The sequence below is a fragment of the Typopeltis vanoorti genome, chromosome 5, assembly GCF_054136105.1.
Source record: "Typopeltis vanoorti isolate ZY-2024b chromosome 5, IOZ_Tvanoo_1.0, whole genome shotgun sequence".
NCBI classification, from domain to species: domain Eukaryota; kingdom Metazoa; phylum Arthropoda; class Arachnida; order Uropygi; family Thelyphonidae; genus Typopeltis; species Typopeltis vanoorti.
Window position 1 is genome coordinate 132,841,834 of NC_143553.1, and position 12,893 is coordinate 132,854,726.

A 12,893-nucleotide genomic window follows, 5' to 3' on the forward strand; every position below is an offset into this window, starting at 1 on the left:
TTTGCCACTGAATCTCCAAGGTTTGATTCCTGTTCACAAACTCTTTCATTTTTTTCTTCAATAATCTTTGTGTATTTTAGTCTACAGTTCACATCTGAGAGCTGCTCAACTTTTATTTGCTTTAAAACTTTCTTACATGTTATTCTTTTCAATATGAAATTCAATTTTATCCTGCTCAAGACTAAATAGTGATCGCTTCCAATTTCAAATCCTCTGTACACTCTGGTGTCCTGCACCAGGGAGAAAACATCACTATCAACAATAACATAGTGAATGAGACTTTTCTTATTCCTTGCCTCTTCTCTCCATGTGAATTTGTGCACATGTTTATGTTGGAACATGGTGTTAGTAATAACCAGTCCATGTCGCGAGCAGAAATCCAACAGGTATTTGCCATTATTATTAGCTTTGCTCTTTTCTCCAAATTTTCCCAAAATATTTTTATGTCTCACAATCATTTCCTACTCTGCTAGTCAGATCACCAACAAGGACCAACTTTTCATTTTTCATTGTGTCAGTTGCTTTTTCTAAAGCCTCAAAAAATTCCTCCACTTCTACCTTAGTAGAACCTTCTGTGGGACCATAGGCACAAATAAGTCTCATTGTCCAGTTCCCCATTCTCATATTTGCCCACATTACTCTACTTGAGACTGACTGACATTCAAGAAGATTAGCCTCGTATTTTGTGTTGAATACTATGGCTACTCCTTCTTTTCCTTGTTTGTCATTTCCTGAATATAACATTTTGTATTTATTGCTCAGAAAGATCTCACCAGTTTTGGTCTTTTTTTTGTTTCAGTCACCCCTATTATGTCGATCTGGTACTTATCTAATTCCTCAGCTAGCTCCATTTCTTTGCCATTCAGGCTTCTTATGTTGATAGTACCGATCTTTAACTCTGGTGATGTTGAGTTGGGGTTTGTTTTCAGATTTGTTCCAGTAGCAGACTTTTCGCTGTTCGCCCTGGTTCCCTGGCAAAAACAACGGGGGGCCTTGTTTAACCAGGCAATCCCCCAGCCGGCATGAAATTTTGTCATGTCGTACCATCATTTTTTTATTTTGGTTTATATAATCTAATAATTCCTTAAAAAGGATAGGTCTTGGATAATAGCAATTTACTTGCATTTTATGACAAGACGATGAGCGTGTTAAATAAGGGAGAATCATTACAGTGATATTTTTGGACTTTGAAAAAGCATTTGTCAGATTACCACATGATATTGATGTGCAAGCTGCAGATGATAGGAATAGATAGTATATTGGTTAGATATGGATTGGAGATTGGTTCTCTGAACGTATTGATACCAGCAGGTTGTGTGTGATGGAGCAGTGTGTCTCAAAGAAAAGAAGGCTAGCCAGTGGTGTCCCCATGGTTCTGTTCTTAGGCCCCTGCTGTTTAACTTGTTTGTAAATGTTGTATCATGTGTACCAACTGGGGGATCTCAGTTGTTTTCTGATAGCGCAAAGTTAGGGAGAATTATAAGTAGTATTGCTGATGTTATAATTCCCTTCAGGAAGATATGAATAGACTTTTGATTTGGACAAAAGAAATGGGGGTTGTAGTTTTAATATTAATAAGTGCAAGGTGTTGCATTTTGGAGTGCAGAAATATAACATTGTGTACTAATATTCATGGTGGCACTGAAGGAAATGGATGAGATCTGGGAGTGATGGTTGAGATCAGACTGAAGTTTAGAGGGCATATTGCAGGTGTTGCAAAGACTGCACATCGTAGTGCCACTATGATATGAAGTACTCTAACATGTTGTGATAAGGCGGTGGTTGTGCTACTGTATAATGCACTGGTCAGACCACACTTGAACTATTATGCTCAGATTTGGTCACCTGATTTTCAATCTGATGTGAAAAATATTGGAGAGGATCTAGAGAAGAGTGACTAAGACAATATCAGAACTCTGGATTGCTAGCTATGGAGAGAGAGATTGATGAAGTGTGAATTGCAGAGTTTGGTGGATAGGGATTAATTCAGAGGGGGATTATAAAAAGAGTAGAAGGTGAGAGGGGAAGAACCAGAGGCCATCCCTCGAATTTGTGTAACAGTATAGTGAAGAGCCATATTAGAAGTAGATTTTTTACATAGAGAATTGTCAGTGAATTTGAATGCATTACTTAGAATATGTTGTTAATGCAGGGAGTGTTAAGGATTTTAAGATTCAGTATGATAGATGTGTTGTCAGTTAAATGAACCTCCCACAATGAGTATGTTGACTCCATAGAGAGCATAATAATGATGATAACACCAACAATTGACATTGTCAAATGTGTTTCAATAAATTCCTAATTATGATCTTTTCCTAGAAACATGATATTTGTATTCATTCTTATTTGTATGTTATAATTAATTGATTTTGGTGCTTTTTTTTTATTTCTTTGGATAGATTTTTTTTATATATATATATATATTGGGTTAGCAAATAAGTTCGTTTGGTTTATGCATTAGTACTAGTTTATGCCGCTTTGCCTGTTGCTATTGTTGCACTACTGCGCAACGCTATTGCGCAGTTGAAAAGTGACATTTCACATAACCTTTCAGCGAATTTTCGTTCGGCCACTTCAGTTGCGTGTGTGTAACATATTTTTAGAAATGGAAGTAAATAACGTACACTACTGGCATATTTTGCTTTTATATTTCAAAAAAGGCAAACGAGTTGCGGAGGCCCATAAAAAAATATGCAGCGTATATGGGGATGGTGCCTTAACAGAACGTGTATGCCAAAAGTGGTTTGCCAAATTCCGTTCTGGAGATTTCAACATCAGTGATGCGCCTCACACCGGTCGCCCACCAAGGTTGATTCGAGTGTTGTGAAGGATATCGTCACAAACAATGTGGAAGATTGCTGCAGTACTGAACATATCCCATACAAGCATTGAAAACCATTTGCTCAAGCTGGGATATGTTTCAAAACTCAATATTTGGGTGCTGCATAAATTGACTGAGGCCAATATGACTGCTCACATATCCATCTGTGATTCGCTGCAATGTCACCAAGAAAACGACCCATTTTTGAAGTGGATGATTACGGGAGTTGAAAAATGGGCCCACAATTATTTGCCAACCCAATATATATATATTGGGTTGGCAAATAATTGTGGGCATATCTAATTTAAATCTTAATATTATATTAAAATTTTTTGACAGAAGTTCTATTATTATTGTGTTTTTTAAAGTTAACATAGATATTTTAGCATTCTAAAGGAAGATTTATGTCCAGATTTCTAGATAAGATTGAATTTTTTGGGGGAACAAAAAATTTTATCCTTATCTCTTAACCACATTAAATTATTAAAATCATTATTCTTTTGTTATGAAGGTTATTTTCTTGATCATAAATTAGTAAATAATAATATTTTTTGGTTTACCGATCAAGTGTTGATCAATTTTATTAACTGAACCAACTAGTTTCACCACACTTATCTGTTGGCACCTTCAGGGCTTACATAGAGGTTTAAACAATCTCACAATTATGGGTAACTGCAAACTGACAAGAATAACTGTAAAAAACTGACTAGAATAATTACAAATAAAATAGTATCGAGCGTGAGTGAAACACGTATCGCGTGTACAAGATCAGCTAGCTGTTGCTGAGGAACTTTCTGTAGTTTGTATTAAAGTTCATTTCTTCCGTTTATAAGGTTCTGATTAGGGTTTTCCATATCTGTGGGAGTATTAGGACTTAATTTCTGTTAAGGTTGACAGTAGAACGGGCGACTGTGGCTGCCTCTTTGAAAATTCTTGAATGGTAATCTTCCTCTATGTAAGGGAACAGCTTTTGTCCCACTCGATGACATGGTTAGTTGTAGAGAAATGAGACAATAGGCCAGAAATGTCCTGTCTGTTGTTTTTGACATAGCCAATGTGCTCCTTTTTCCTGATTTCAAGGCTTCTTGAAGTCTGTCCGATGTAACTAGAGCCACATGAGCATGGAATATTATGAACTCCAGCATATTTGTAGAAAGGATGGGTGTCTTTTGGAGATCTTAGTAGTTTACTAATAGATTCTATTGGTTTGAATGTTACTCTTATTTTAAGTTGTTTGAGGAGATTGGCGAGCTTGTTGGAGATGCCACTTACAAACGGAATTGCATTCGTTTTTATATATTGAATATCTTCTTGTTCTCTTTGTGGTAGTTCAGAGAAAAGGATTTTATTGACTAGTCTTCTTGGATATCGGTTCAAGTACAAATTGTTGGAAATAAATTTTAACTCATCTTGAAGGGTCTTGTTGTCCGTTGTGATGCGAATCGCTCTTTTCTTTAACATGTGTACAATGCTGAGTTTATGTGAGATGTGGTGGGAGGAGTTGAAATATAGGTAGCGACCTGTATTGGTCGGTTTTCTGTACACCGATGGTGGGAGGAGTTGAAATGTAGGTAGCGACCTGTATTGGTCGGTTTTCTGTACACTGATAGATTTATACTACCGTCAATTTGTTTTTTGATTAAGATGTCTAAAAACGGTAGTTGTTTTTCTCTCTCAAGTTCCAGAGTGAATTTAATTGAATGATGGAAGGCATTAATCTTTTTGAGAAAATCATATATGTCATCTTTGTTATTGTTCCATATGATGAAGATATCGTACACATATCTAAACCAAATTTTAGGTTTTGGAAAAATTTGCGATAAGATTTTGTTTTCCAAGTCTTCCATAAAGAGGTCAGCACATGAAGGTGAGAGTGAGCTCCCCATTGCCAAGCCTGTTAATTGTTGATAGATCTTATTTTTCCAAGAAAAGTAGTTGGAGTTTAGGCAGTGAGCAAACAATGAGGTTATATCTTGTGGGAACAAGGTACTTAAGATGTCAATGATCTCTACTACAGGAACGTTTGTAAAGAGAGAGGTGACATCTAAGCTGGCTAGAAGATCATTATCCGATATCTTGATGTTTTTTAACTTTTCCACAAAATGTCCGGAGTTTTTAATGTAACTCTCTGAGTTGTGGATGTGTTGCTGTAAGAGTTTCGAGAGATGTTTTGACAATAAGTAGGTAGGAGAGTTGATTGCATCAACGATTGGGCGTAAAGGAATACCATCTTTGTGCACTTTTGGCACACCATAGAGTCTCGGAGTTAAAGGATGCATCGATTTTAGTTTTTTAATCAAGTCTGTTGGCCAGTTGGATAAATTGCGTAGTAATTCATTGGTATCGTGGTTTTTTAATGTTGGATCTTTTGTTAAAAGACAGTATACAGACAAGTCAGATAGTAGATGGTTGACTTTGTCCTCATAGTCCTTTGAGTTCAGTATTACAGTACTGTTTCCTTTATCTGCTTTAAGTATTATGATGTCTTTGTTGTTTTTTAAATTACGAATAGTTCTTTTATCTAATGAGGAGAAGTTTTGTTTTGTGGAATATGCAGAGGAAAGTACTATACAACTTTTTAGTCTTATATCATTTGCTGTGTGAGGCGGTAATAATGAGATTCCTTTTTCTAGACATACAGATGAAATCTACCTTAGGAATCTGTTGAGGAGCTATTGCATAGTTGAAACCTTTTTTGAGAATATCGATTTCAGGTTTCTTTAAGATGTGGTTTGAGAAATTAATAATAACTTGGTTGTCTGGTAGAGAAGGTTTAGACTCATTATGGGTGGTATAAAGGTGGTTAAATTTTTTAATCTGGGTCTGTCTGCTTTTGTTAAAAGCTTTGGTGAAACTGGTATTAATCATTTTATCTAAGACTTGCCAAATTTCCTCATCTAAAGAGCTGGAGAGATCCATGAACAGTTCTTAATATTGTGAGTCAATTTGACTAAGCACAAATCTTGTGTGATGTAACCTTTCACGAATGAGTAACATCGATGTCTTCAAATAAATATTTTTAGCTTGTCTAGTATTGAAACGAGGTTTAAGATGTAAAAAGTTTTACAGTTATTCTTGTCAGTTTGCAGTTACGCATAATTGTGAGATTGTTTAAACCTCTATGTAAGCCCTGAAGATGCCAACAGATAAGTGTGGCAAAACTAGTTGGTTCAGTTAATAAAATTGATCAACACTTGATCAGTAAACCAAAAAATATTATTATTTATTATTCTTTTGTTGTTTGATTGTTGCATGTTTATGTTAATCTTAAATTGTTTGTTTTTATTTTTCTTAGTGAATGGAAAATACGTACCTGATAAACATACCTTATATGCACTTGGTCAACTTGGGACTATTTTAATGTTGGAAACATATAAGAATAAGGCTTATGAAGTAGCTTTTAGAATCATTGAAACACTTCATTGTTATAAACTTGACTACTATAGTCTTCAGTCATCTGATAAGTTCATTAATCATGAAACTGTTTCAAGTATTCCACCATGGGTCACATTAAGTTCTGCACGTGTTGCCCTTATTGTTGTAGAGATATGCCTGGAGCTACACAAAGTTATTGAAGCAGTTCAAGTTTTTGAAGGTTAGTAATTTTATTACAAATACGTTACTTTATAATGAATTTTTCTAATTAAAAACATTTTTTTTTTCTGTCTTGAAATATTAGAGAATTTATGTTAGGAAATGAACTTTATGATGTAGTTACACAACAAAACATTTTAAGTAACTTTATTAAGTAACTTTATAATACAGCAAAGCATAATGTTGGCCTTACTTCATTTGCGATTTAATTATTGCGAGCACTGGAAAATTAGGTATATGTTTTCATGTAATTTGTTATGTTTCCATAAAATATTTGGCAAGAAATTTGTTTTTTGTTTGCTGTTAAAAATACATGTAATTTTAAATGTGGAAAAAGAAAAAGTTTTTAAATACAATATTTATTCTCTGGGAATTAGTATTAAGACATTGGCCTCTCTTAGCTCTTTCTTTCCTTCCTTGTCTTTTTTTAATTTTGCACAGATTATTGTAATGCAGAAGAATTTAGTTTCCACAATTTAAAATTTATTATATTATTTATTATTATTACATGACTCATCGGAGGGCACACCTACTCTTCAACTCTCTATCTCCACCACTCAATCCACCTACACCAACACCATCAACCGCCCACCACCACCACTAGTATTTCCACAGACAATCACAAACATCCATGCCTATGGTGGGATTCAAATCCACAGCCTTTTGGCTGGAGAGTGTATATGATAACCACTCGACCAACCAGGCTGGCAAATTTATTATTTTATTTTTTTTATATATTAAGCTATTTATTAGGCTATTTATTATATAATAAGCATTCCTTTCATTTTGCATTATCTCTTTAATAATTATATCTTAAATATAAATGATTATTAGATCATTTATATTAAAAAAGTCATTTTTTATTAATAAATAAGTATAACCTACTGTAAGTAGGTTATAAAGTATTGGGACACCCTTCAGTTGCTTCACTGATCATCTTGAGACAAGATAGTTGTGTAATGCAGCTGTGTAAAGCACCAAAATATACACTGTGGCCATAATTAAAGAGGAGGTGTTCAGAGCCCTTTAACGAAAAATGTATTATTGGATGAAATTCAACCAAACTTGGTGTAAGTACATTCTGAAATAATGGGGTTTCTATTTATAGAAGAAAAAAAAATTGTACAAATTCTGTCACCAGCAGACAATTAGCACTAGAATTTCATGGTATTTGCATAATTTCACTGTTTCTACTGACAGGTTGGTGGATATAAGGAAGACCAAAACGGATTTGCATCATTCTGATAAGACTGAAGTGCTATGGATCTCACCTTACTGGAACGTGTGTTGCTGGTCAAGCTTTACTATTAACAATGTGGTAATGCTAATGCCACGTTTCAAAAATTCCAGCATTTGAAGGAAAGGAGAAAAGGTCCAATGACAATAACAAATCTTAGAAAAATGATTTTATGATTTGAAAATATTGGATCTTTAGCAGTGATCTCTACCAAACCAACCTGCCGTTTTCATATGCTCACTCTATTGCTCTTCAAACTCCATCAACTGCTCCAACCTCTTCAACTATCTCTCCCTAAATCTCGACTTTCTGCAGTCAAAGGTCATCCTTCTTGGGGACTTCAGGGTCCACAACATACATTGGCTCCCCTTCTCCAGTTTTACCAACCAAGCAGGCAGGAATGCTGATGCATTTGCCATCAGCAATGACCTATCTCAGATCATCAATCTTCCTACCAGAATACCTGACAACCCACTCCAATTTTCCAACACACTTGACCTCTTCCTAACAAGCTCCCCTTCCGGGTATATTTTTTATGGCTGTTGGTTCTCCTCTTGGTAACTTGGACCACAACCTCATACAAGTCTCTTTAGCCACAGAACAACTTTCACCCACTAGTCACAGTCTCATGTCCTTTGGCACTACAAGGGTGCCAAATGGGACTTCTATTCTTCCTTCCCATGGTCTGACTACTGATTTTCTGATCCACACATGCCCAGACCAAATGATGGAAATCATCCTTATAGGAATGAAGGCCTTCATCCCTCATTCTACTCCAAATTCTCAGCCACCATCCAAGCTTTGGTTCTCAAAAAAAAAAAAAAAAAAAAAAAGTGTGCCAATGCTGTAAAAGAAAAAAACTCTGCTTACCACAAATGGTTTAAGACCAAAACTCCAACTGCCCACTCTGCCTGCACTGCAGCTTGCAACCATTGTAAAAGAATCATCATCACTAAGTCCAAGTAAGACTTTGAAAGGGCCAAATGCTGCAAACTCACTCCCCTGCCCAAATGGCAGTCATTCCTTCTGGTCCCTTGCCAAGACCATTGGGTGCAATTCCCACCACTATCATGTCCAGATGGTACTATAATTAGCTCACCTAAAGACAAGGCCAACTTATTGGCCTTGTCTTTAGGTGAGCTTACAGTTTACTCTCCTCTTCAAATTCTTGCATTGATGATCTAGGCAAAGTTCCTTCCACAATACCAAGAATGGCTCCCTTTATGTCACCCATAGTCTTCCAACAAAAAGAATTTTGAAGAATCTTTAATAACATGAACACAAACAAGGCATCTGGTTCTGATGGTATCCCACCTATTGTGTTAAAAAATTGTGTTCCAGAACTAACACCTATCCTGTATCACCTCTTCAATCTACCCTATTCAACTGGCATCTACCCTACAACATGGAAACAGGTCCACATTCAACCCATCCCAAAGAAAGGTGACAAAAGTCAACCAACGAACTCCATCCAATTGCTCTCACTTCTGTTCTCTCAAAATTATGGAGAAGGTCATCAATGACCAACTCTGGAACCACCTGGAGATATACCAACTAATCAGCGACCAGCAGAATGGATTCCACCACTCATGATCTACAGCTAATCTTGCTTTCACCATTTATCTATGGACTCAGGCCATGGAGAAATTTGGAAAAACTCATGTGGTTACCCTGTACATTGAAATTTATTTGATCAGGTTTGCCATAGGGGCCAAATTGCCATCCTATGGTAAGCTTTTTTCACTCTGCAACTGGATTGCCAACTTTCTCACTGGTCACTCACTACATTTCATGGTGGACAGTTTACTCTCCTCAGATTTCCCCACCAGTGCAGGAGTATCCCAGGGTTCTATTCTTTCACCCACTCTCTTCCTCTTATATATAAATGACCTGTTCTCACGGACTTCCAGTCCTATCCATAGCTTTGTTGATGATGATAGTACACTCCATTCCTCCTTTTCATTCAACAAATCTTGCAGTGCTCAAGTATTAGAATTCTCAAGATCTACCATGACCAGTGACCTGAACTCATATCTCCTAGCTGTATCCCAGTGGGACAAGGACAACCTTGTAATCTTCAATGCCACCAAAACTCAGTTCTGTCTGATCTCTCACAAAAAAGAACTTGCATCCTTCCCCCTTACCTTCAATAATACTGAGATATCTAAACATGACCAGATTTCTATACTCTGAGTGACCTGCATCTCCAGTCTTTCCTGGCACAACCATATTTCAACTATAGCTTCTCCAGCTGCCAAAAAACTTGGTGTACTTTTTTGCACAAGACTGCTTCACAGCTGCTAACTCTATACAAAGCCCAAATCTGCCCAGCTATAGAATATTAGAATATCGCTCCCATGTTTGGGTGGAGCACCAAAATCCTCTCTAAGATTGCTTGATTCTATCCAGAAAAGGGCAATCCAGTTAATTAATAATCTCTCTCTCTCTCTCTCTGTTGCATACCCACTTCAATCCCTCTCTCACATGTTCAGTTTCTGTCTTGTGCCTCTTCTACAGATACTTTCATGGATAGTGCTCTGCTGAATTGGCCACTATTATTCCTCCATTCGCCTCCAAAATCATTAAAACAAAATCCACTACTAACCAACACCCGTTTACAGTCCATTTTGAAACACTCTGAACCAACTTCACTACCTTCTCCTTCATCGCATCTATTTCTGTCCTTTGGAACAGTCTCCTCCACTCTGCTTACCCAAAGATTGCAACTGTCAGCTGTTCAAGCAAAATGTGAGCAGATTCCTACTTTATTCTATTCCTCTTGCCCATGCATGGCACTAATGTACTATAGGTCTGGTGGCCTTTCATATGTGCATCAGATATTTTTTTTTTAAAAAAAAGCAAGCCTAGGACAAGGGTGTGAACGGATTATTCCATTCTATGTCATCATGGAACATGGAATGAATAAAACACACGGGGGTCCAGCGGTGCTCAGGCAATATCAAGGCAACTGGACATGCCATACTCAACTACAGTTTGGCCTGACATTCTTAGCTCGAATAGAGGTGGATGATGCATGGTCATGGAAGACCTTGTAGAGTGATGAGGCACATTTTTATCTGAATGGCACGGTTAACTCACACAATTGCCACATTTGGGAAAAACTTGTGGAATTTTTTGAAAATAGATATGAAGACTTAAACATTCCCCAAATAATCAATCTGTGATGGGAGGTGAAAATATGAAAACTTTGAAAATTTCATATCATGTGATGAATTTTTCAACATTTTTATGTTGGAACATTGGGTTAGTAATAATCAGTCCATGTCCTGAGCAGAAATCCAATAGGTATTTGCCATTATTATTAGCTTTGCTCTTTTCTCCAAATTTTCCCCAAATATTTATGTATGTATGACAATCATTTCCTACTATGCTATTTAGATCTCCAACAAGGTCTTTTCCCTTTTCATTGTGTCAGTTGCTTTTTCTAAAGCCTCAAAAAATTCCTCCACTTCTACCTTAGTAGAGCCTTCTGTGGGACCATAGGCACAAATTAGTCTCATTGTCCAGTTCCCCATTCTGATATTTGTCCACATCACTTTACTTGATGTGGACAAATGTGGCCCATTCAAGAAGATGAGCCTCATATTTTGTGTTGAATACTATGGCTACTCCTTCTTTTCCTTGATTATCATTGCCTGAATGTAACATTTTGTATTTCTTTCTTAGAAAGATCTCACCAGTTTTTGTCTTTTTTGTTTCAGTCACCCCTATTATATTGATCTGGTATTTATCCAATTCTGCTAGTTCCATTTCTTTGCCATTCGGGCTTCTTATGTTGATAGAATCGATCTTGAACTCTGGTGATGTTGAGTTGGGATGTGTTTCAGAGTTTGATGATAAGGGATGTGATGAATGAAAAAGTACACAAGGTCTGTTTTCCTGGAGGTAGAATGAGCAGAGTGGTTGAGGCATTGGACAAGAGGAATACATGAGCAAAAGAGTTGGTAGTGGTAGTTGGTACGTGCAGTTTGACTGGTAACTAGAAGAATGTAAGGAGGAATGTCATTGTACCAGTAGCTGACTTTTTGCTGTTTGCTCTGATGCCCTGGCAAAAACAATGGGGGCCTTGTTCAACTGGGCGATGCCCCAGCTGGCATGAAATTCTGTCATGTTGTCCCATCATTTTATATTGTGGTTTAAGCCTATAAGAATACAATTTTGTCGGCTAAATCCCAAATTGCCAGCTTGTCCTCATTCATTCAGTATCCAGGTAGATACCTAACATGGTGCACTACAAGAAGGTGAAAATTGAACATTAGGTCAGAAGCCCTGGTTGGTTTTTTGCATTCCTTTAAAGGCGATGTGGAGGTCTCCTCTCAGTTATACAGCTTTGAGCTTTAAATGCCCCTGCAATGCTCACATTCAGTTCTATTTCAATTTTTATAGATTTCCCCTTTTTTGCATAAGTACATCAAAGAAAAACAGAGTACAACCCTAATCACTTTATTACTTAAAAATTCATATTTGCTATGAATTTTTTTCCAAATTTATCAAGTGATAAATTTTTCTTCAAATTTTTCAGTGTTATGTTGAAAAAAAATCTTCCTACATATCTTCATTCATAGTGTAGAGCTTGTTGCACAATGAAATGAAGAGATTCAAAACTCACAAAAATGCCTCTCTTCAGTCATTGCTTGAAGGAAGATTGTCATAAAATCTAAGTAAGTTTTCAAATGATTGATAATGATCTGTTTTAGTTTTTTAGAATTATAATCTTGGTTCCTCTTTTCTACCTAAATAATTTGGTCCATTAAAGCACGTAAAATGTCAAATCAGTTATTCTCAATTCCTTGGATCCAAAGTTTTATTAATTTATTTTTGCTGTTGATCTTTCATTTCATTATAACTTTTGAATATGAATTTCTGTGTTCCCCGAAGAGATAAATTAAACGCATTCAAAAGTTGAAATATATCTTTAAGATGACATAAATTCATGTTCCAGACTGTGTTCTTGAAGTATTTCAAAAAGTCAAGTTTTTGTTTAGTATAAATATAATTATTTCTTCTCTCAGCTCACACATTCTTTTTAATATTGACTGTGAATTTCGATGTGTAATAATGTTTTATGAGAAGAGACCATTTTATTGCAAAGAATCTAGAATTAAGAGAGCTGGACTTTATAAAATGTTTGCTTTTATTAAATTGTGAATGAATACAATTCACTAAGGAATGTTTCATTCATAGTTTAACAAGCTTAAGCACATAAAAAAGAAATGCTTG

At 36.2% G+C, this 12,893-nt stretch overlaps 1 protein-coding gene across 3 annotated transcripts in view; it reads left to right on the plus strand.

Annotated features, from left to right (window-relative positions):
* LOC150106825 (uncharacterized) overlaps positions 1-12,893 on the plus strand; it is a 325,973-nt gene that overhangs the window by 158,262 nt on the left and 154,818 nt on the right. For all 3 annotated transcript variants that reach the window (XM_090393339.1, XM_090393337.1, XM_090393340.1), the window contains one exon: positions 6,117-6,416. In XM_090393339.1, the coding sequence (XP_090249465.1) occupies positions 6,117-6,416 (300 nt within the window). The remainder of the gene's footprint in view (positions 1-6,116; positions 6,417-12,893) is intronic.